The sequence below is a fragment of the Dermacentor silvarum genome, chromosome 8 (assembly GCF_013339745.2).
Source record: "Dermacentor silvarum isolate Dsil-2018 chromosome 8, BIME_Dsil_1.4, whole genome shotgun sequence".
Classification (NCBI taxonomy): domain Eukaryota; kingdom Metazoa; phylum Arthropoda; class Arachnida; order Ixodida; family Ixodidae; genus Dermacentor; species Dermacentor silvarum.
Genome location: NC_051161.1, coordinates 34,619,969 through 34,642,749, shown reverse-complemented (window position 1 = coordinate 34,642,749; position 22,781 = coordinate 34,619,969). Strand labels below are relative to the sequence as shown.

Here is a 22,781-nt window from a genome sequence, read left to right as displayed (position 1 = left end):
CGCACTGACAAAGATCTGGGGAAGCTCACACAGGCGTGTTAACGAGGCGCTTAAAGGGCACACACGCCCTAAAGCGGCTCATAATGGTTTTCTAACCTAGAAAGGATTCATCAACGTCAAACTCACCTCAAAGTGTGTCCAGTCGACATGAGGCAGTACTTGATATTCATATATGGGTCCTTTGTCGTCCTCTTTGAACCACTGTATGAGCACTACGTGTTTGTCTTTAGCCGACGGGCAGTGCATCGTAGCTCGCTGGCCCTCTGTAACGACGATCTTCGCAGTACCTGTCAAATTGCGCGTATATGGAGTGGATCAGTTGTAAATCAACTCTCCCCGTTGCTCAGGAGTTCTCGCGATTCCTCGAGACTTCAACATTGCTAGATTCATCAGGCAGTTCACCTTATTATCACTTTGAAGTAGTTGTGGTCATTTTCTTGTGTACATTTAATGATTGAAATAACAGATTACGACAAAAGGCGGCTGACGCCAAACACCGTCGATGGTCAGGCGATGAACGCTGTCGGGCTCTCGAAATACAAACATAAGTTAGGAAAAAATTACTTTTACTTATCGATTACCAGCTGGGTGGACTAAATGTTCGGATAGCTTTCACCTATTCTGCACCTACCCCATGTGGACGTTACCCAGAGAGCGCATCAGCGTTCAAGCTTCGTAAAACGTGAGGTGGGTGACTGCGAAGCGCATGTACGTGTCCAATGTATTATTGAACGTGCACACGATTGTGTATCGCTGACTACAACACATATGCACTACATGTTCAATGTTTCTTTGAGCTTGGACGTGCGTATTGTATAATCCGTCACATGTCTCACAACACCTGAAAGGTACTGATGCGTTTTCTATGTACCGTAAGCTGATACAACATCCAGGCTGATTGTTTCAGGTATTGCTGTTGCCTTCCAATTTCCATGATTCTTCTTCTTGTTGTATTTTCTCGATAATAAGCTTTCATGACATGACGAGTACGAGGGAAATAAAGATCCTTGTCTCACAGCCACTTATCTTTACCTTGATGCCTTTAGGTCTTCTACGTGAAAGGCAAACTTTTGAAACATCGCTAGTTAATTTTACCAACGAATTGGAGCTCGCTTCTTTCGTGCCAACGATAATTCGAGCATCAAATGTGATAATACGGCTTTACTTGATAATGACCCCGTCTTACCTTCTCGTTCTCTCCGTTGGCGCTTGCTTGCAGCGTCGTATGCCCAGAACATGCCAGGACACAGCAAAAGTAAAAGCCACGGCATCGTACTAGTAGCTGCCATCTTGCTAACGTCCACAATCCTAGTCAGTCATGCACAATCCACTCAATCGGGCAGGCGCGGGAAAGCCAGCATTTCCCACCAATGCCCCGACGGCATCATTTGATAGCCCGCTGTCCAGGCACGTCATGAATCACGTGATTCATACGTCACACGGATGCTTTACCTGTGTAAAACAATGAACTACACACATACGCGCACACACACACAACGAGCGGTAGCCCCAAGGCGTGGAGTTTGTTAAAAGTTATCAAACTTTTCGAGATTATTGGGCACGCCTCCGATTCTAGTTTCCGAGAATCGCAGGTTGCTGGGAAATAAAGGTTCTAGGCATTACTAAGCGCACTGCGTTGTTTTGTGGAAGGAGTTCTCTGGTTTTTGACACGCCCCTTTCAAATCGACCGCAGGTGCATCGCAAATTGCCTGAGCTTTCCGCCACGCCACAGGTCGCCGCGAGTGAGAATTGAGCGCGCATCATTCTCAAAGTTGCTATTTTGCCGCTTTATTGGGGCCGTTTTCCAAACTCCCAAAGGCAATCGCCGGAGAGAGCATGAAGTATCAGTCCCTGCGTACTACACGACCACCTCGATTGCTAGATGTTCGTTGTTCATACGTTCTCTCTGTCGTTCTGCCGTGTTTTATTACTGCATGCGTGCATAGATAACGCTTTAGAAGCGGGACAATGCATCATACCTGCATTGTGATTCAGAAAAAAAGGTCAGTTAGAAAAACAAGCACAGCAGCCTTAAATAATTATTCAAATTTAAACACGAAACTTTGTGTACTATACTTCGTCGCCTACTACCGCAGCGATTCTCTCGTTATCATGCCGCCGCTACCATAATTGACATGCATCCCATCACAGGAGATGAAGAGACGCTATTATGTAACATATATATATATATATATATATATATATATATATATATCGTTTGTTTAGGCCTACGTGTATTAACATGTAACGTGAACACTAAAAGCTAAAACCGTTCTGCAACATTCTAGCCAAGTTGTCGGCCCGCAATAACAAAGAAGGCACTCATGATACCTAAAACGTCGCAGTTTCCAAACATGGTGCGAGAGTGCATTTTGATAAAACGTGACGCTTGCGACAGGCTCTTCTATTATACAGTTCTATGCGATCCGCATTTCTGTTCCCTCGATTTACACGAACTGTACAAGAATGGCATGAGTAACTGAAGACGACTAATAACATTATGGCCATTGGCCTCGTTTGTCTAAACTGTACCACATGCAGCCCTTTTAAAGTCTTTTCAAGTTGCATGAAACAGCCTGTTAGATAACAAATAGGACGGGGCGTTATTAGGAGCAGCTTTCTTTGCGCCCTAGAGCAGGTTTGTACTTTGACGCGGACAACTTTAATTGCTCGAGTAGCTTTACAAAGCATTATGGCATAGCCTACAGGCTTGGCCACGTATTTGCGCTTTGCCTTGCATATAATGCACTCCATTTCTCGCTCTCCGTTACGAGACGCAAGCATACCTTCTTGGTAGTGCGAACATTATGTGCGGCGATTTATCATCAACACGTAATGTGAACAAATTTGTTATGTCTTCGACTACATCGCTGACATTTCACATCACTGAAGCAATAAGCGCTAAGAACCAGTACTGAGTCTCTCTCAAGTTAGAGATCGAAGCGTAAAAAATTGTCTCATATCGTATTCTAGAGTGCACCTTCACTCGACACTCCACCTCGACTCGGAAAAGTCGATGCTAGTGCAGCCCCTCGACAAAAATGGCCACTGCGTTTTGTTGACAGTGCACTGCAGTTGTTGAGAAGCATAGTGCCTTAATTCTTCAGTCGGGGGGTGGCGCTGTGCTCTACTCGGCCAAGTGTACGAAGAGCTTCTAGTCGAGGATTGTCTGAATGATCTTGGAATTTACCCACTTTAATTTATTCACCAAAATTATGAGTTTTCTAAATTTATTCACTAAGCACATATGTAAAATCTGCCCGACTGTTGGGAAATCCCCGTGAGTGGGTATGTGCCAAAGACGTTAAGGTCACCATCATCATAATTGTTTGAGAATACGGGGGTCATTATTAGTTCGTCCGTCATCGCAGAGATCGCACTGGAGCACACCTTTGCTGAGGTGCATTAGTGGTATGTCAGAGGCCGCGCCGCATAGTCGTAGGCAAATTATGTTCGAACACAGCAGATTATTGCTCGAGCGAAAGAATGGAAATAAGTGGCAACCCATTATAGCAACCCTGCGCTGCGCCAGTAATCTCGGAGGTGGAGCTATGCAGGCGGCACCATCTGCATAAACTGCGAAGACTGCAACGAAGCCCGTGTTATACTCCGGCTCGTGACGCCGACGTAGCACTCCGAAAGCGCTTGCAGTGAGCATTTCTGCAGAAAATATTGATAGAAATTTATCATTTTTCATTAATCAGATTTCTGTATGAAGTAAGTATGAGTTTTTCTTGCCAAATACAAGCAGGAGGTATTTCCGCAGAGGCGGCACATATCGTGCGTGTGCTACGTTTGGGCATTTTAATCGCCCAAGTAATGCCGGCTCTAGGCAAAATTGACGCTTTTTACAGTTTTTAACGTTAACGTGTACTTTTGTTACCACTCAGTGTTTTTCGACATCACTGGTTTTTTGATGTGGAAAGACTGCAGGGGAAAAAAAAAAAAGAAAAACGCTTAACCTTGCACTCGGCCGCGCAAGGCTTGAGACCGCGAAGCTGAGCGATCGTAGCCCAGCATTTTCCGGAAGTGCGCTGGTACTTTTCATTTTATTAGTCATGATGATGATAATGTATTTTCGCGCGTCTCGGACTTACGGCCGTCACTGCGCGTTGCATAGCGTAGCTTGCAACACCGACACCGCGTTACAATGCCGACACCGCGTTCCACCGTGTTGCAATGCCGACAACGCGTGCCAGCAGACCCGCTCCGTGAATGCCGTCTCTCCCTCGCTCTCTGTCTCACTCTCATTTTCTTTATCTCCCTCCCGAGCATAGCGCGCGAAACCTCTTCACCTCGCAGAGCAATGGTACGAGCGAGTGCGAACGCGCCAGCTGTGGACGAAGACGACGACGCTCGAACGCAATCAAATGGTTTGCATAAATGCAAGTTCTGCAAGCGTGCCTTATTCGTAATAAATACCATGAAAGAACAAAAAAAAAAAAAAAGGTGGCTGTATAGCCTAGTGAATACGATGCTCGCCTTAGGACCGTGGGTACGCGGGTTCGAATTGCTTCTTGGCAAGAAAATTTATTTCCTTTTATTTCTTTTTTTCTTGCTGATGATATTTTATTTATACGAACCACAAATTACGGCTGGCCTAAACAGCTTCGCTGTTAACAGTAACATGATACTTAACATTATTATTATTATTATTATTATTATTATTATTATTATTATTATTATTATTATTATTATTATTATTATTATTATTCATACATCAAGTCAAACGATCACAGCAAGAAAAGCGGGATAACTGGCTCGCAACTAGCACTGAATGTAGTAGGGGCAGAACGCCTGCTTGCAGGAAGGGGCGTGCTGGAGGAGCGAAATGTACGTAGAATAATAAACGCAGCAAAGGGTGCTTCTGAACAGACGGCCTGCTTCAGAGGCAAGAAAGTGAAATTGGAAATGTTTCAAAATTTTTGTATTTGATGCACTTACGGCACATGTTCTGCGCACGCAACTAATGTGCAAATACTTATTGCGCTTAAGTACTCAAAAGGCTATGCGCACCTCAAGTTCTGTAACGGTAGAACATCAACTTGACTAAAGCGCGCTGCAACAAATGAAACTGCTGTCATCCTCCGATATAACAACAACAGCAAAGAAAAACAAGAAGACAGCCATAAGAGGCACGCAAATCAAGAATTTGACGGCGATTGTTTTTCTTCTGGTTTCTCTGCACATAACAGCTAGTCACTCACGTAATATACAGTTGGAACAATACATCATTGTGAAAAGGATTGATGGCTATAAAGTCGCTAGCTTAGCGCAAAGATATCTTTATTATAATAAAAAAGCTAGGAGGTCGGCCTGAATTTAAGCTCTGACATGCTACTCAGCAGTAATGAAGGGAAACTGTAGTAAAGAGAGACAGAGAGAGAAAAGCTTTGATGATGGGCACGAATGTGGTGGTGAATTAACTCGAACAGCGAAGATTCGTCAAATCTTCGAATCGAGACCACTGTCGTACAAGAACTCGATGATAGCCTAAAAGGTAATCTTGGGACCTTCGCCATCCGTGTTATCGGCGTGGTATTTCACACAGAGAGAAATATTTTATTTGCACAAATTCAGATAAGTCTGAGCACAAAAGTGTCATTAAGCCACCAGATTGTGCTACGAGAGCGATCATCATCATCGACAACGGCCAAAGAAGACGACAAAAACAAAATTGAGGCGTCCTCCGGGCGCGTCCCGGCATGGTCGTGCTTCCAGACCAGGCCCCGTCAAGACGGCCCTCCCCGTAAGTCCCGGGTGGGACGTGGGTGTCTTCGCCGCCACCCGCACCACCACATTTACCCGCACCACAGCAGCCACCAACCATGCCTTCCAAAAAGTTTAATGCATCGCAGATGTCACAAGGCAAGGCCAGCGATAAGAGTGGGCTGGACGTGCTCTCCGCCGAAGACAACGAAGACACCAAGGGCAAGAAGCGCAAGAAGAAAAAAGGTCGTAAGAAGGACGACGATGACTCCGAGAAAACCACGCAGATGGCCGCCATGAGCGCCGCGGCGAACACAGAACGGCGGCAAAGCACCGCACGCAGAAAGAGCACCACGGGCGGCGAAGCTGCGGATGGAGGCCGCCGAAAGAGCGTAAGCGCCACCGAACTGTCAACCGCGGGCCGAAGGAAGAGCGTGGGTGGCCCCGATGGGGGTCGAAGGAAGAGCATGACTGGCCCCGATGGGGGTCGAAGGAAGAGCATGACTGGCCCCGATGGGGGTCGAAGGAAGAGCGTGGCCGCAATGGACAGCAACGAAACAATGTCGCCATTGATCAAAGGTGGCGTCCCGGCAGACGAAACTTCGGATTCGTCTAACAGAGGTTCGAAAAGAAGTGGAAAGCGAAACCAACCACCATGGGGAGGGCCACCACCAGGTATGATGATGGGACCGATGGGACCTATGGGACCAATGGGGCCAATGGGATCGCCACCAGGACCAATGGGACCAATGGGGCCAATGGGACCGATGGACCCAAGGTATTTGATGAGGGGAAAACCCAGTGCTTCCGACATCAGCAGTCTCACCTGCAGCTGCCAGGGCTGCTGGTGCCGGTGCTGCCAGGAGCTTCGCAATGCCAGCAAGCAGCCGCTGAGCGAGGCCGGGGAGAACAACAGGAAGGACAGCACTCGCATCGAGACAGTGCTGCGAGTCGAGAGGTGCGACCCGACCGGGGCGCCCCTTCAAAATCAAGGGAGCCTCTCAAAGGCGGCGTCGGAGCCGACGCTGAAGCAGTACGGCAGCCAGGGCGTGAGTGCCGTGGGGGGCGACAACAGCGACGTCAAAATCACCGTTCGCACCAGCAAGTCCCGCTCGGGCGACCACCTGACGGGGAGCGACAGCGACATCACGGTCAACATAAGAGTCGTCTTCCGAGATTCGCACGGCGAGGAGGCTTCGCTCACTTCCGTGGTCCGCGCTCGACCGGACGGCACGGAGTTGCGGCCGGACCTCGCCAGGTCGACGCCTGGTGGCGCCGGCGTCGGTGGTGGTTCGGGAGTGAATGAAGTGACGGTCAAGGTCTCCTCAAAGGAGATGCTATCCGGGGGAACACCTGGTGAAACTGTGATTAACGTCCAAGCAACGACATCTGGAAGTCAAGGTGCTCTCAGAAGGGAATTGGCTAAGCCGGCGGCTCTGAAGACGATGCTACCGGCTCCGCAAGCGGCACCCACCATAGAAAACGAGCGGGACAAACGAGCTGGAGGCATCGAGCAGCTTGATGTGCCCGCCCTGGACTACATCAAAGTGAGCTACTCAATCCACGGCTCGTCGTTGAAAGACTCGGAGACCGGAATATCCGTGGATATGCTGCCAGAGCAAAGCGGCTCCGGGTCGCAGCCCGCGGCAAGTCGTGGCCGCGGTACGTCCGCTGAATGCATGGCGCTAGCGGACCTGGAAACGCTTAGCGTCAATTTGGTTAAGAAAGTGCAGAAGCTCAGGCGCATCCACATGGAAAACAAAACAAGGCGTGACATAATTGACGAGCCATACCCTGCCATGTTTGCTGGACCGCCGCCCCCACCGTATGCTGATGCAGGATTTGGCAGTGCTGTCGGCGGAATGAACATGCAACCAGATGCGCAACGTGCAGGAAAGAAAAAGAAGAGATTAAGGAAAACCAAGGAATGCAGAAGTTTAGATGGCTAGGTGAAGAACGGACTATCGTACACGTCTCCTTTGTAAGAGAAATTGCATATGTATAGCATAGGTAGGAATTTCGTAACAAGTCATCACCGCTACCACAACTTGTTTGGCCTTTACATTATTTCTCTGCATCAGATAAAATTAGCGCAGTATTATTAGGTACCTTGATGTCATCGAATACAATGTTCCTGTAATGTAATGGTATTGTATATAACGTGGCGGTATATTTAGGCGAAAATCTTCAACTTGTTTTGCGACATCCCTTTGTTTCAAGAGACGAATTACACCCTATAACATTACCCGAACGAATATGAATTTACTAGTGTAGAGGTAGCAGGAAGTATGAGTTACCATGTTTTTATGTTCTCACCTTCTTTTTGTGAAGAGATCAAACTTAGAAGTTATTTAACTGTAAATGATGAACAGTGATGCACAGGTTGATCGTTGCTTCACCTTCTGATCAAATAAATAAATTAGTTTAGTTAACCTCCATGCGAGATGTTTTGGTTGTAATGGACACCGTGATAACATGGTAGTCAATATTAACCTGCCAATGATGTAGCTGCAAATCTTCATTCACTTTCAAAACGAAATTGCATTTCCAAAAGTGGCACTGTCATTGTTTTGTTCAGTTTCAAAGCTGTGTGCATTTCGTGAACGCAGTAAGCAAGAAGCGAGCACAAATAAACGAATAAATCGTTTATTACATTCTTTCTCACATCCCAATGTACAGCTCGTATTGCTCAAGCAAAAGCTCAGAGGTACTGGCAGTTTCATTGTTGCTTCACGTGCCTATTTCACCATCCCATAAATGGCACTAAGATCAGGTGTAATGCCACAGCTTTGCTGACACAAAGTCGGTATTTGTGTGTAGAACCAGTAAAGCTCCTTCGCATGGCAAGAAACAAGCATCACAAGAATTTACGCCTCATTCTATTTCCCGGATGTCGCTCTGCAGTAAAGGTGTACAACACTTGTCTAATGTAGAAGTGAGACTTCATAACACTCTTTCACGATAGGTAAGTTATCGCACAAGAAGAAAATCAATCCAGTTGCCAGGCGACCGACATATCGACAGTTTCGGCACGAAATGTGAACCTGCCGATTATGAGATCGCCCCATCAAGTGTCGCATGCCTTTCCGCAGTGCTTCCCAGGTTGATGCTTTGCTGCGAAGCACCACAGCTATAAACATCCCGTCACGGCCACCCCGTCCCCCTCTCCAAAATATGTTCAAGACTTCCCATTAAAGTATACAAAATGTAATACGGAAAAGTGTATTTGAGACATTCTCTGCCCGAGTGTAGAATCGAAGCCAATTAACAAGGCATGAAGTCGAGGATTTACTCGAATCACGAATCAGTTAAAAGGGACACAATGATGCGCACATGTCCATCTCAGTGCCCCTACGTCGCTTGTTGGCCCAGTTAGTAGGCACAGGCTTATTATACCGTCTATAGCACCGGAAACCATCTGAGTGCGATGTCTCTGTTTACAGCATAAAACTGACGAGTCTAAGTAAGTGAATGTGTTAGGAGAACAAAGCCGATGGTTTTCCTATGCCTCAAAACTCTTATGCACGTGTCACCTTGTTTATGCAGTCTGTTTAAAAGTGTTCAGAAATTGAAACCGCGAGCGTTCTTTTTGTGATGTGGCACATCAGGTAGAGAACTGCACACGGACATCGTTTCACGTTCCGTTCTCCAAGCTTCGCGACCTTTCCGCGACCCTTTCTTCAATTGGTAGGGAAGTCAGAATGCAACATGCACACATTGAAAAACATTGTTTCGTCAAATAAATCACAAGTGCTCTCGGGGCACTGTCGTTCACGGGCACGCGAAAAGGTGCGTCTTCAAAGCCCTTGACAATGCAGGAGAAAGCCGCGCGATCACATTGTCATCTCGGTCAGGTCCATCGACTTCCTCCAGACGTATCCAGCCTGCTTCATGTGGTCTGAGACGGCGATGGAGTTCAAGTGCTGCATTTGAGGAAAGAAAAATAAGAAAGGAAAGCAGTGTAAGTGGATGAGAAGACAAGATTTGAAATGTCCATCACGCAGATGTTCTGTCGTATACTGAAGCTAGATTTCTATCTACTCATGTCTGGACTGGTTCTCTCACCACGATGCTTAAACAATGGAGAAGCTGACACAATGTATCACTTCTTTTTGCACTGTCGACTTTTTTCTTAATATAAAGACTATTACAATATCCGCTGCACGATATTGACTAGATTTCTCTTTTGCCTATAATTCTTTCTTTCGGAGCCTCTATTTACGAGGTCAGCAGCATAAATGTTTGCTTGGTAATTCGAAAAATGACTGAATCCAGTGTACAAACCTGCTAGACTGATTCATAAATGTTTTTTTTTCTTCTTTATTTTAGCGTTTCGAGTAAATCTTTTTTTATATATGTCTCATTTTTCCTGCACACAACAATTTTACCTGTGTGGCAATTTTCTTATTCTGTATTCATCTTTCCTTCTTGGTTCCTCGAACCACCCGATGCATGCCCAATCCCCCGCTGTGGGTATGTGCTACAGAGGCCCAGTACGACCATAACAACAACAACGACAACTTGTCCTGTATAGTGCGACTTGCACACACGATGACGGAGCACCAGAGGCATAGGAAAGTGTGCTATAAATTACCGACGTTCCTGCTTAATTCAAACACTTTGTAATTGTGCATTGCTGCGCAGAATTCGTAAAGCAAGTAGCGGACAAATTAATTGAGAAAGACGTTTACCGTTTCAAATCAACACGGATTATAAAAGAAGCGGCAGTGTTGCATGGTTTCAGGAATAACTTAGACCACTTGGACCACCTGAACCTCAAATTAAATCAAAGTTTATCAGCCTTTATGCATTCCTCTACCACCTGAATGTGGCTGTCATGGTCGGGAATCGAGCACGTGACTTCGTTCACAGTGACCAATTTTTTTCCCCCTTTTTCGAAAATTCAGGCGCCACCGCGAGCCTAAGAAGGCGAAAGTGGACTGAATCGTCCTTGACTGTAGACCGGCAGAGAACCGATCACATGCCTACTCGGATTGGGTGAAAGTTCCCCAAAATTTCATCGGTACATGGGTTCCCTGAATCCTTAGTTGGATCCAGGATTTTGATTCCTGTGTGGGTATCCTTCTAGGCTTTCGAGCGTTGAAGACAGTTTCATCGCGGAAATCAGGGCAGCAGCCGATCGAGAAGGCAAACTCCTGCATCACCCTCCTACGATCTAGTTACCCCATCCTGACAAGCCACTTCCCAGTCCCTTATGGTGCGGAATAAATATTCCAGAATTGAAGTACCTTTTAGAGAATACATAAAAAAATGTTTTCAAACAAACCTGTCATCGCGATGTTTCTTGAGAATGGGAACGAGGTTACGCGTAGGAGGGCCGCTGTCGGCTTTGCTGTCTATTGACTGCGTCTACGCTCAGTTACAAAGCATCCAGAGTATCAATGAATTCGCTCTCTCACGTACCGTCTCCCTCTTGGCCCTAGTGCTAAAGACGTAGAAGAGCTCGCCAACAGCGAAGATGGCAGCGATGATGAAACCCACGTAGACGATCACGAATGCGCCGGCAAGGTCCGCTCCGGTCAGCTGGCGAATCTGAACTCGGGCCTCGAGCGAGTGCGCCTCCTCGTCATCCTCGTCACTGTCACCGTCGCCGTCGCCGTCTAGGTCGTCACCCTGGCCACAATACTGGTTGGGTTTCCACCAGCGTTCCTGGAGCCACTGCAGACGCCCGTCTTCCTGGAGCTTCAGAATGCCCTCGGAGAGGAGGCTGCGATATTCGGAGCCTGCAGCAGAAAGCGGGAGAATGTATACTGAGTCTTGGGCGAGTTTGCGACAGGATTTGTTTAACGTGTCGACACCGCTGACTAACACAGGGCAAGAGAAGATGGAGTAAAAATGACAGGACCGTTAGGGAATCTATTTGGACAATCTCTAACTAAAATGCTTCTTAAGTTCTTGTGTTGAAAATTTGATGCGCCCTTTTTGAAACAATGTTTTTTTCAGTGAGTTCTCAGCGCCTGTTTTCGAGGTATAAATTAACAACGCCATATATTATTCAGCTCTCCACAAGAACTTAGTAATTATTTATATGGAGTTGAATTCCCGATGTACAGCTAGAGGCAGTTGGTTACAAACATATGTCGGCAATACCACTGACGAGTAAAGTGCCCCATAATCGCTCCACAATCATTTCACAGACGTGAGATAGAACGTTAGCTAGTAACGAAGGGTGTGAGTGGACATAAGCGTGAACGGGAGTAAGTGCTGGTTAACGTTAGTACGATGAAAGTCACTGACGGTGATTTTATGTAGACGTGAGTATGTGAACGTGAGTTACTGTCGGCAAGTGTGAGTGGACTGAGTATGCATGTGAGTGAATGCCGGTGAAAGAGTGCGCACGCGAATCTGATCGTGAATGGATACTGATAAATACGAATGGAAGTGACTATGAACGCGAGTAAGTGTGGTGACTATGGATGAGCGCCAGCAAGAACGTTTGGATGAGTGTGAGTACACATCCTTCGAACATATTGGTGAGTGAGCATGTTTGAGTGTCGGCTGAGTCTGGTGATCTATGGTTATACAAAGAGCGAAATGTTGTAATATGAAACATTTGCGTGCGCGCACTGGTTGGTGCAATTGTGCTAGCGCTGAATTTTTCCCAATTTCTCCTCTTTGCCTTCAGCGACAACGAGGGATGTGACGAATTTTGTGACGTTTCTCTTAACAACGATATATTGTGCCCATAAAAAAGAGTATGGCGCAACGGTGAATTCAATTGCATACACAGGAAGAGCTAGCACATCATTTCATTTTTCATCTTATCCATCTGGAGTAGTTTCCTAGGCATGCTGACAGCCAAACCTCACCAGCATTCATTAAATCTCTCTCTCTATATCTCTCTAGCTCGAGGTAACGTTCGTAGTTTTATGGTCAGTATAAATTGCAGTAAACATCAGCTTACTAATTGAATTAACAAGCATGGTACCATGCACGTAAGGCAAACATGAACAAATATCACACAATGACCACAAACACTCGCTGTCACAACGTTGGCGTTATTAAGAACGCCGGCTTCGGGCAGCTCACACCACCTTCGTGCTGCCTCTCTCTTCAACGCGTCTCCGAAACTTAAATTACGCGACCTTCTGGACTAGGTTGGCGAGAAGACAGCGCACTTGAAGCATGCAGCCATCTCGACTCGCCCAAAGTTTGCACCCGCCGCATATTACCGCCAAGATAGGTCGGACGAGCCACATAGTCCATGTGGCGGCTTCCGTCGGTTGCCTTAATTGCGTAATAACATGGCAGCACCCACGGCGCCTGCACCAACCTGAACTCACGCTTACAACTTGCTCTCCGACGTGGCAGCAATAAATAAGTAACGAAATCGACCCTCGCTTAATGTCATCTCACGCTGCGGTCAATGTATGGGCGATGCTTTCTCGTTAATATTGAGATCGGCTCTTCGTTTAACGTCGTTAGGCATAAGATGCCACCGAGAATCGCGAGGGTGTTTTAATTTCTGCCTACCAGATGAAGGGGGGAGGAAGCGGTGCATCATATACGGCCGGCGATGTGGAACGCTTTCTTTCTTTGTGATCGCATCGCAGGCCGCCATCACATGAATATCGCGTGCGTATGGCCTCCTCTGCAGTATTATGGTGTCATGCGCACAAGTACTCGCTCCTATTCCTTACTTCAAGCCCTTAGTTAGAATGGCAAACATGCCTGTATCGGCACATGCAGGCCTCCCGCACAAAGCTCACGTACTGTTGGATTGTTCAGATAAGCCGCAACTTGCGCCTGTCTGTACGCGTGCGATACTTGACATGAATCGGCTGGAAAATGTCTCCCCCTCGACTACGTCCAAGTCATCACCGAGCTGGTCCCACACGTACGCTTGGCAGACAACTACGAGCATTGGGCGGGTGAATACAGACCTGTTTTCTTTTTTGGGGGGAGGGGGGTTAAATTTATTCTTTTTCTTTTTTTCTAGATGATACACATCGCTAGGCGTAGCGCAGCCTTAACTTCGCTAACACTTGCATGCTCTATGAAATACATAAAAAACGCCTCTTTTAAGGGAAACAGCTTGTTACTACACAGTGCATAGTTGAACTAGTTGGTTGGGAGACATTCGGAAAGAAATAAAAACAGAAAACAGGGCTTGCTACAGAACCACAAGAAACGAAACAACACAGACACTGAGTACACTTGGTACACTTGGTACTCAGTTTATACACACTATACACAGCTGATAGTCAGTGCCTATGTTGTTTAGTCTTGTGGTGGTTCTGTCTCTAGCACAGTTATTTTTTCAGTTTCTGATGTAGCTTATTCGTATTCGAAGCAATGAACCTTTGGCTTATATTGCGAGTCTGAATCATCACATCTGCTTTGTAATCGAAGGTACAGTGTACAATTTCACATTAATTAGCAACACTGCCTCAATGAATTTTTGGCTCGGCTGGCAGTCATCGAGAAAATTTAGCCTTTAGTAAATTCCGTGCTCCATAATCTTTCGCTCTCGCTTGCCCAAGTGGTGCCGGGTCTCAAAATCTGCACACAAACGCAATGCGTAAACTACGGACAAAGACAGGGAGGAATACGTAAATTAAATGTGAAAGGGGGCTAACAGTGCTAAAACAAGACAAAAAATGTATTATCTATCTACAAGACATTGCTGTTATTAAGGACTTGGGAAGTCTGCCTGACAAAACCACACGAGCCAAAAACATGGTTTACGATCCAGTCAGAGACGGACCCAAAAGGCCGACAGTGAATATTGCAAAAAAAAAAAAAAAATTCAGTTCCACAACGTGCTGTTAGGCAGCCTCAAAGAACGAAAACTACTACACAGCTCAAGGTGTCGCAGCTTTCGCGGTCGTCTTCCTTGTATTTCGTAAACTAGAATTGCAAAGGCAGTATGTCATTATCGGTGTGTCTTTGATACACGTAGAGCGGCCTTCGTCCGAGCCGAGTCTACCAATGTAGCTCAAGTGATAGCTTGGCGCACTGCTGTCACTTATGCCACCAAACACTTCGAAGGAAACGTTTTGCGTGGTCGTTATCGTAACGCTAAGCTCCAGGCTGCCGACACCCTCGCCACCCCCTATAACTTGCACTTTGTTGATGCTACTTAACTCCCACCGACTGCAATGGCCGGGGAAGTTGCTCTCGGTCACGTCGTTCATGTGATCGATGGCAAATCTGGCTAAGAGAGACAGGTTCACCGCGTCCGGCAGCCTCGTTGGCCTCGAGTTAAGGCAGGCGCAGGCACCGTGCCGAACAAAAGCGTCACCGCATGATCTCCTAGGTGGCAGCGGGCGAAACAGACTCAAGCCTCTCTCCGTAAACTCGAACTTGTCGTCGGGCAGCCGCGCCAGGGACAGGAGGGTCGCGTGAATGTCATACGCAGACACCAGACGGCGCTGGTTGACCTCGAGCGCAACTGCCACGTCGGGGTTCTTTCGAAGGAACGTCTCGGGAAGCACCAAGAAGCAGAAAGGTGCTTTGGCTTCGTGCTCACTAAAGACCGAGCGAAACGCGAAGCCCCCCGTACGCTTGCCGTAGTTGCTGAGAAACAGGAGAGCGGTGTCGTTCAACACTCCACTCACGGTAAGGTTTCTGAGAAAGAACTTAAGCGGCTGGTCCAGATAGCCGACGGTGTTGATGTCACCGAGGACGTGTTGGGAAAGCCAAACGTATCCGAACTTCCGCACCCCGTGCGTGTCCCGCTGGAAGACGTCGTTGACGTACCTCAGCAGCGCCTCTGATCTCGAAGTGAAGCTTTGACACGAAGCGTTCCGCTCGTCGTGCTCAGTGGCTTGCACAAAGGACCTGGGACTATAATCTACCGGCGGGTGCCCGTATTCCCATCGGTCGTCTGCGAACAGCGAGCCGTCCTTGGTCGCATCCACTGCGAACAACGTCGCGTAGCCACGTGCCTTGTACGCACTCACGATGTGTAGCCGGCTGTGAAGATTTCTGTTCTCGGACACCCTCAAGATCTCCCGCACGTCGAGGCCAGTCAGGAGCGAAATCTGGCTTTGGAGAGGATCGCGGCTGACGGCGCTAAACGCGAGCAACTCGTACGCGTTCAGCTGACTCAAAAGGTACCGCCGCGTCTTCCTCAGGTGCCGCATCGAGTTCAGCCGGGAGACGGAATCGACGCCCACCACCAGCACCGAAAGCTTCCTCTTGTGATTGGCCCTGTGGTTCAACTCGACCCGACGGTGTCGTGATGCCGCATTCGGACTCTTCTTGCTTTGTGGCAGCATGTGTAACTCCGTGAAGAGAGGGACTCCGTCCCGCAGGCAAGTTATTCGGACGTGTTCTTCGCGCAGTTTCTCACCGAAGCGCAGTGGGCGACGCGGCCCCGTTTCGATGCCCCCGTCTGGCGTGGAGACGCTGCCGACTGCGAGTACGGCGCGGTAGTGGCAGTCCAGCGCTTTTGGCGTCAGCCCGTAAGCGTCTTCGAGGCGCTTCTCGTTCAGCTGGGGAACGGTGAAGTTGGCGAAGAAAACGAACTGCTCCTTGCCGCGACACTTGTTCTCACGGCTTATCCTCTTACGGTAAAAGTAGGCGACCGACCAGTGGAAAGGCTCGTAGAGCGGGAACCGGCACTCGGGCGTGTTCGTCACGTAATGAGGGCCCTCGGACTTCGTGGCCAACGAGACTCGCTTCAGGGCTGTGAGTTCTAGCTGCGACGTCAAGTAGATCACGCATGGAACGAGGAACGCGTAAAGGACCATCACGCAAAGAAGCTGTCGCAGAGCTCTCCGTGACCACCGTCGAGCTAAGAAAAGAGCCATGTCCACCTCTTCCTTCTCTTGTTGTCAGTCATCTGTCGGCTCCGACAGCACCCGAGTTGTTTTTGCTGCCGATGATAATGATGGTGATAATAATGATGATGATCACAAACTATGGCACATACCCACAGAGGGGGATGGACCTAGAAGAAATAGTTAGTTTAAGGATACATACCAAAATGCAAAAGTGAAAGCAAAAATAAACAGAAAAAAAAAGAAAACGACAAATAGGTCACTGAGAAGGTCATTGAGAAATCATCATCAGCCTATATTATATGTCCATTGCAGGACGAATACCTCTCCCTTTGATCTCCAATTACCCCTGTCTTGCGCCAGCTGATTCCAACTTCCGCCTGTATATTTCGTAACTTCAACACCCCACCTACTTTTATGCCATCCGCGACTGCGCTTTCTTTCTCTTGGTATCCATTCTGTAACTCTAATGACCCAACGGTTTCCATCCTCTGCATTACATGGCCGGCCCAGCTCATTTTTTTTCTCTTAATGTCAATTAAGATATCGGCTATCCCAGTTTGCTCTCTGATCCACACTGAGAAATAAGTCACTCTAAAAGTCACTGAGAAGGTCTCTAAGACTCCAAGAAGGCAAAGTTGCTGAGCTGAATAAGTACTCGCTAAATTTAGCTACTTTCTAATTTACGAATACTGCACTGAAGTGCCATTCCTAATTTGCACCCACAGCAACTTCCTTTGTTTTAGTCTGTATATCTTTATTGTGTTTTTGTTTTGTCTTTGTAAGTTTACGGTTTAGAGGTCTGCTGGCGTAACATTCCGCTTACTATGATTTTTGCGCGCTTTCACGTATTTATTTGTTTTCCTTCCAGCATATAATCCAATTTTGGGCTCTTGCTTGTGTCTTTGCACAAAGGAACGACAACCGCCGATTCAGCGTTCTATTAATAGCTACGCGTGTCTTCTCAACTAATCTCTCTATCTACGACATTGCCACAGGGATGCCTGCGTAGCCGTTGATAAATTTCTATCCAATTGAGGACAATTTCCTTTCTAAATACTTAAAACGTTATGACCCGCCGTGGTTGCTTAATGGCTATGGTGTTGGGCTGCTAAGCACGAGGTGGCGGGATCAAATCCCGGCCACGGCGGCCGTATTTCGATGGTTGCGAAATGCGAAAACAACAGTGTACTTAGATTTAGGTGCACGTTAAAGAACCCCAGGCGGTCCACCCTCATAATCATATCGTGGTTTTGGCACGTAAAACCCCGTAATATTATTTCAGTTAGAACGTCATGTTATATTACTATTCCTTGATTTCTATCAACGTTTCACATTACCGTTTTTTTTTCACTATCTTTCTTACTCATCAGATTCTTGGCCAATACTCCATAGCGGGTATGAGCCTTTCATAAAGTCAAACTGACCAACCAACCAGTCTTCATAATGAAGACGATGACGAAGACTCGAAGACTGTGGCATACATCCACTAAGGATAATTGTTCAAGACTTACACGGCGCATGAAAAATGTATTATCGGATTAGACTTTCAGAACTCACTAAATAAATCAAGAAATAAAACAAAAACAAGAGTGTGATTAGGCAGCCACATGCGGATGAAGTACATTGTTTGTTTATATTTGAAGGAATAATAATATTACCAAACTGAAGATAAGTAATGAATCTAATAAAGAAACAATAGTTGTGCGCAGTCTCATAGGCGGGAATCACGGTTGAAATTTTGTATAATAATGCATACATTCCTGTGGGCTTGCGGACAGGTAAGCCTTCATCCTAGCCAAGTGGCATCCTTTTACGTGTAAGATGCGTGTCGTAGAGTTTCGATAACTTCGAGAATATGCGCTGCTACTCTTTTAATTGATCGCTGCAGCCCGATCTATAACGTCGCAAGATACCAGCCCTTGTCGTGCATGAGCGACTCGCACTCGAACAAATTGCGACTCACTTTCACTCATCAGGCTCGAGATATGGCGACGTGTCAGTCACGGGGAACACAACCATTGCATGAAACGTAAACTCCACACAGTACTGTCCACGTCATGCGTCGTCCTCTGGAAGCCAGTAGTCTGGTGCTTCAGAGCAATTTGCCTAAACGGAAATAAGAAAGCGGCTTGTCGTCGGGCAGCCGCGCCAGGGACAGGAGGGTCACGCGAGCCGTGGCTGTAACTGTAGTAGGCGAGTACTTTGAGGCGCATCGGAGATACCGTTCAGCACAGGACTAGCACATCTTCCAAAACTTCGGTACAGCGGAACCAGTAAGTCGAGGACTCGCTATAATGGAAAAGTGTTGCGAAAGAGGTGCGAGCACAGTCGAGAGATATTGAGGCAACAGCGAACGGCGTCAGGTTTCGAGAGAAGCTTATTCGGTAAGCCGAAGCCGAAGATGTCAGCTAAGCCACTGCACCACTGCCAATGGTATCGCGTGGCAGTTCATGAAAGCGCATTCTGTAATGATTGTCAAGTCGAAAAATTGCGTTATTTTCTTACGCGTCGAGGAAGTAATAAAGAATCGAAATTTTGGCAGGGGACTTCCTATGCGGCGCAGTGTTCCGCATTCGCTCTATGGCCCCGAGTCAGACAGCAAAAGCCGACGCTCACATGGCATCGAGGATATTGAATGTATGTTGTGTAAGAGCACATATCTGCCGAAGAGTAGAACATTGGGCAAGCTAGTTTGGCTCCGTGGTTGTGGGCGGAACAACGCCGTGTTTGTCGTCTCGCTTTCTTCGTCTCCGTCTCTTGCACTGCCCCCGCCTCCATTCTATTTATCAGCAAATACCTTTGTTTAGTTTTTTTGTGTTGTGAATTACACTGCAGAATTTTAAATAGAATTTTGCCTTTGGGTTTTAGTTAACAGACGCTGCAGCTATTACGCAACCCAGAACCATGCTCATCGAAAGGAAAGTTCTTCCAGGTGCATGCACTTATAAAGAGGCGAATGTTTGCCGAGGCAACGAGCGTAAGCGGTCTGGCGCAGAACTAGTTTGCTTTCTGGAACAACCTGATATAAAAACATATTGAGAACTCATGTTTCCTTTGTTCTATGGCCAGGAATTCTGTGCTTGTGCAATAAGATTTGGCATCTACAGAAACCACTTGCGAGAAGGCATATGTACTTACAATTTTGGTTTTTGATCTCGCCTAATACCTGAACAACGAGCTGTAATAGAAAAAAAAACTACATGACAGCGAATAATAATAATTTCACCTTCTTGTACAAAAGGCGTTAACGTTATAGAGTGACCCGATGTAACGCGCTATATTTATTGTAATACTGAATTTTCTTTTAGTTAAGCAACAATTATGTTTATCTTAGAATGTCAGACGACCAGGCAACGCCATTCTTAGTTGGTAAAGGAGGGAGCTAATGCAACTACAGACCGTTCGATGGAGTGGGAAATAGGTGCAAGCAACAGGATGATAGTAATATTGGGTATAATTTGGTTTTAAACCTAGAAGACCAACGAAAAAGGAAAGAAAGAGCAAGTAAATTAACAAGCTGGAAACAACTAACTCGTTGATTACTTATGAATGCAATGCCACATGTACGGCTGTCCCCACCAAAGAATTTGTATACACACTACAGCCAATGAAACTCGCTCATTCCGTGATGCAAAGGCGAAGGCGAACTTCTTACAATGTTACCGTCTCTCGCGAACTATGGTTTGAAGCAGAGATACGGAGAGCGCAGTAGAAGTTTTAGAGGCGGAATTCCTTGGTTGTTATCTACTGAATTTAAATTGACTTTTTATTGAATAATATTTTTCGTTGATTCAAATGAGGGTATTAGACATGGTATTAGTATCTAGTATTAGACGTGGCGCAATGCCCGCCTTCTTTTCATCGTGGAAAGGATATGTAAATGCGGTGAAAGAAGGTCGGAGAAAAAGAAAAGAAAGCCACGCACGACGAAGACCACAGCCAAACTAAAGCAAACTCAACATCAGTGTAACGAGAACGTCCAAAATATTTCTGAGATATCTGTCTTATTCCGCAAGGAATGACATTCGGAATGTCTGCAACAGTAAAGCCCTGTTTCGCAGTGATTTCACATGACATTTCCTGTTTGGCTACTGCGAATAATCGGCGAGCGACCCACTCATATACTTCGCTGCTCTAGGCGTGCAATGAGCCTCAGAAAACAAAGAATTGACGGTCACCACCACCAATCTCTTAATCATCACCATCAAAGATATCATTTTTTTGTATGTCCACTGTAGGACAAAGTTATCTCCCCTCGGACCTCCAATTACCCCTGTCTTGTGCCAGCTCACCCCATCGTATGCCTGCAGATTTACTAATTTCATCACACCACCTATTTTTCTGCCGTCCTTGGCTGCGCTTCTCGTCCCTTGGCACTCTAAATTTTTGTAACTCTAATAGTAGACTGGTTATCTGGCCTACGCAATAAATGACCTGTGTAACTCCATCACTTCATCCTAATCATAAATGTAATATAACCTGTCTTCATTTGCCATGCAATCCACACCCTTTTCTTGCGGTCTCTTAACGTTACGCTTATTACTTTTCGTTCGATCCCTTGTTGCGAGGTTATCAACTTCTTCTCAAGCTGCTTTGTTACCCGCTATGTTTCTAATACATATGTTAGTAACGGTAGCGTGCAGTATTTGTACACCTTTATTTTCAACGATAGCGACAACCCGATGGTGGTCATGACTTCGTAATGCCTGCCGTATGCGCTATATAGTGCTGTAATCCGGGCCCCCTGTGGCTATTTGGCCTAGGCAAACATACTCTTGTACAGATTGTACAAGCGATTGCCAGTCACAAATTCTTGCTCTCTTGCTAGGCTATTTAGCATTGTCTTTCCAGCAAGATCTATTAAAATACAGCTAGAAACGTCACACGTATCATCAACGACAGCTGCTGAACTGTTAGCCCTCCAGAGTTTACTCTCAGCATTGCGCCATGGATCACATGAGCAGCACGTCGCACAGATCAGACAAATCCAACATCGCATAGTTGACGAAGGACACGATATAATATATCAGTCGTTGCCTAGTCACTGTGGCATACATGGCAATGATCGAGCGGATGCAGCTGTCCGATCTGCCCATGACAGGCGGCAGCTGCGTTGCCATTCCTCCTTCGAGAGTCGACGCAGCGAAAAACTTCTCGCGCTTGCGCGTGACCTAACATTGGTTCAATGAATTCATCCGACTTCATAAGTGCACGCCTTCATACCTTGGACCCTAATTTACAGCTCCTTATTCCGTCCGACCTTCCACGACGTGACTGCACACTTCTAGTCCGTCTACGGCTTGGAGTAGCTTTTTTTAAATGCGTACTCCTTTCTTATCGGAATGGCCATTAAACCAATGGGTGACTTCTGCGGGTGCAACGAAACAATCGCACCCCTTCTTTGTGAGTGCCTTTGTTTCAACCCGCAAAGAGCAGCCCTCTCAGCCAGGCTAAACAGACTGATCAAGCGCCCAATAACAGAAAGCAACATCCTTGCAAACTGGCCTACACGAACATCAGCGCGAGCCGCTATGAAGGCACTGCTGCGTTATTTAAAAGACACCGGACTTTGTGACAAATTGTGAATGTACACTGTGTGACATATATGATGGGACGTTGACACTGTAATGCTAGAACGCCTTCGCATACTGCGTGACAGTGCCCACAGAAACAGTTCTGTTTTGTGTGTGTGTGTTTTTTAATTATGTTTCTCTCTCTCTCACCCATCGCATCCCTTTACCCCTCCCCCAGTACAGAGTATACCCAACCGGAGATAATCTCTGGTTAACCTCCCTGTCCTTCCTTTGTCTTTCTCTCTCTCTTCTCTTCAGCATATTATACTTCAACCCTACTCTTACACATCCTCGGCTGAGGTCCTTAATCACTCGTTCCAAGTCATCTACGGCGGCACTGGACAGGACAATGAAATCTGCAGACCGCAGGTTACTTAGATGCTCCCCGTTGACCTTCATACCTAAGATCACACCATGCATGTGATGTGAATATTATTATACCTAGGCAGGCGCTCATTCACTTTCAATGTTACAAACCATGCCGTTATTTTCATTTATGCAACGCGTAATCTCATTCCGGGTTTATGCACCCCACCGGTCCCAACTTTATTGTCAACGAATGTTATTGTTCATGTACTGCACCGTTCAGACGCTATGCCGAAGCGCAAACATCATTTAAGGCGGACGCACAATGTGAAATGTCTTCGCAGTGATGCCACATGGACCACGACGTTCTTCGATGATTGTACGGAAAAGAATGTTAAGGAGGGGTGACTGTCGAGATAACCACACCGTTATATGTGTATGG

At 46.7% G+C, this 22,781-nt stretch overlaps 1 protein-coding gene across 1 annotated transcript in view; it reads right to left on the bottom strand.

Annotated features, from left to right (window-relative positions):
• Nucleotides 1–8,339: 8,339 nt before the first annotated feature.
• The window catches only part of LOC119461005 (glutamate receptor ionotropic, kainate 2), a 114,740-nt gene continuing 100,298 nt past the window's right edge, over nt 8,340–22,781 (bottom strand). Inside the window, exons 14-15 of the mRNA XM_037722177.2 lie at nt 11,134–11,453; nt 8,340–9,632 (exon numbers count right to left, since the gene is read on the bottom strand). Of these exons, the coding sequence (XP_037578105.1) occupies nt 9,543–9,632; nt 11,134–11,453 (410 nt within the window). The 3' untranslated portion in view covers nt 8,340–9,542. The remainder of the gene's footprint in view (nt 9,633–11,133; nt 11,454–22,781) is intronic.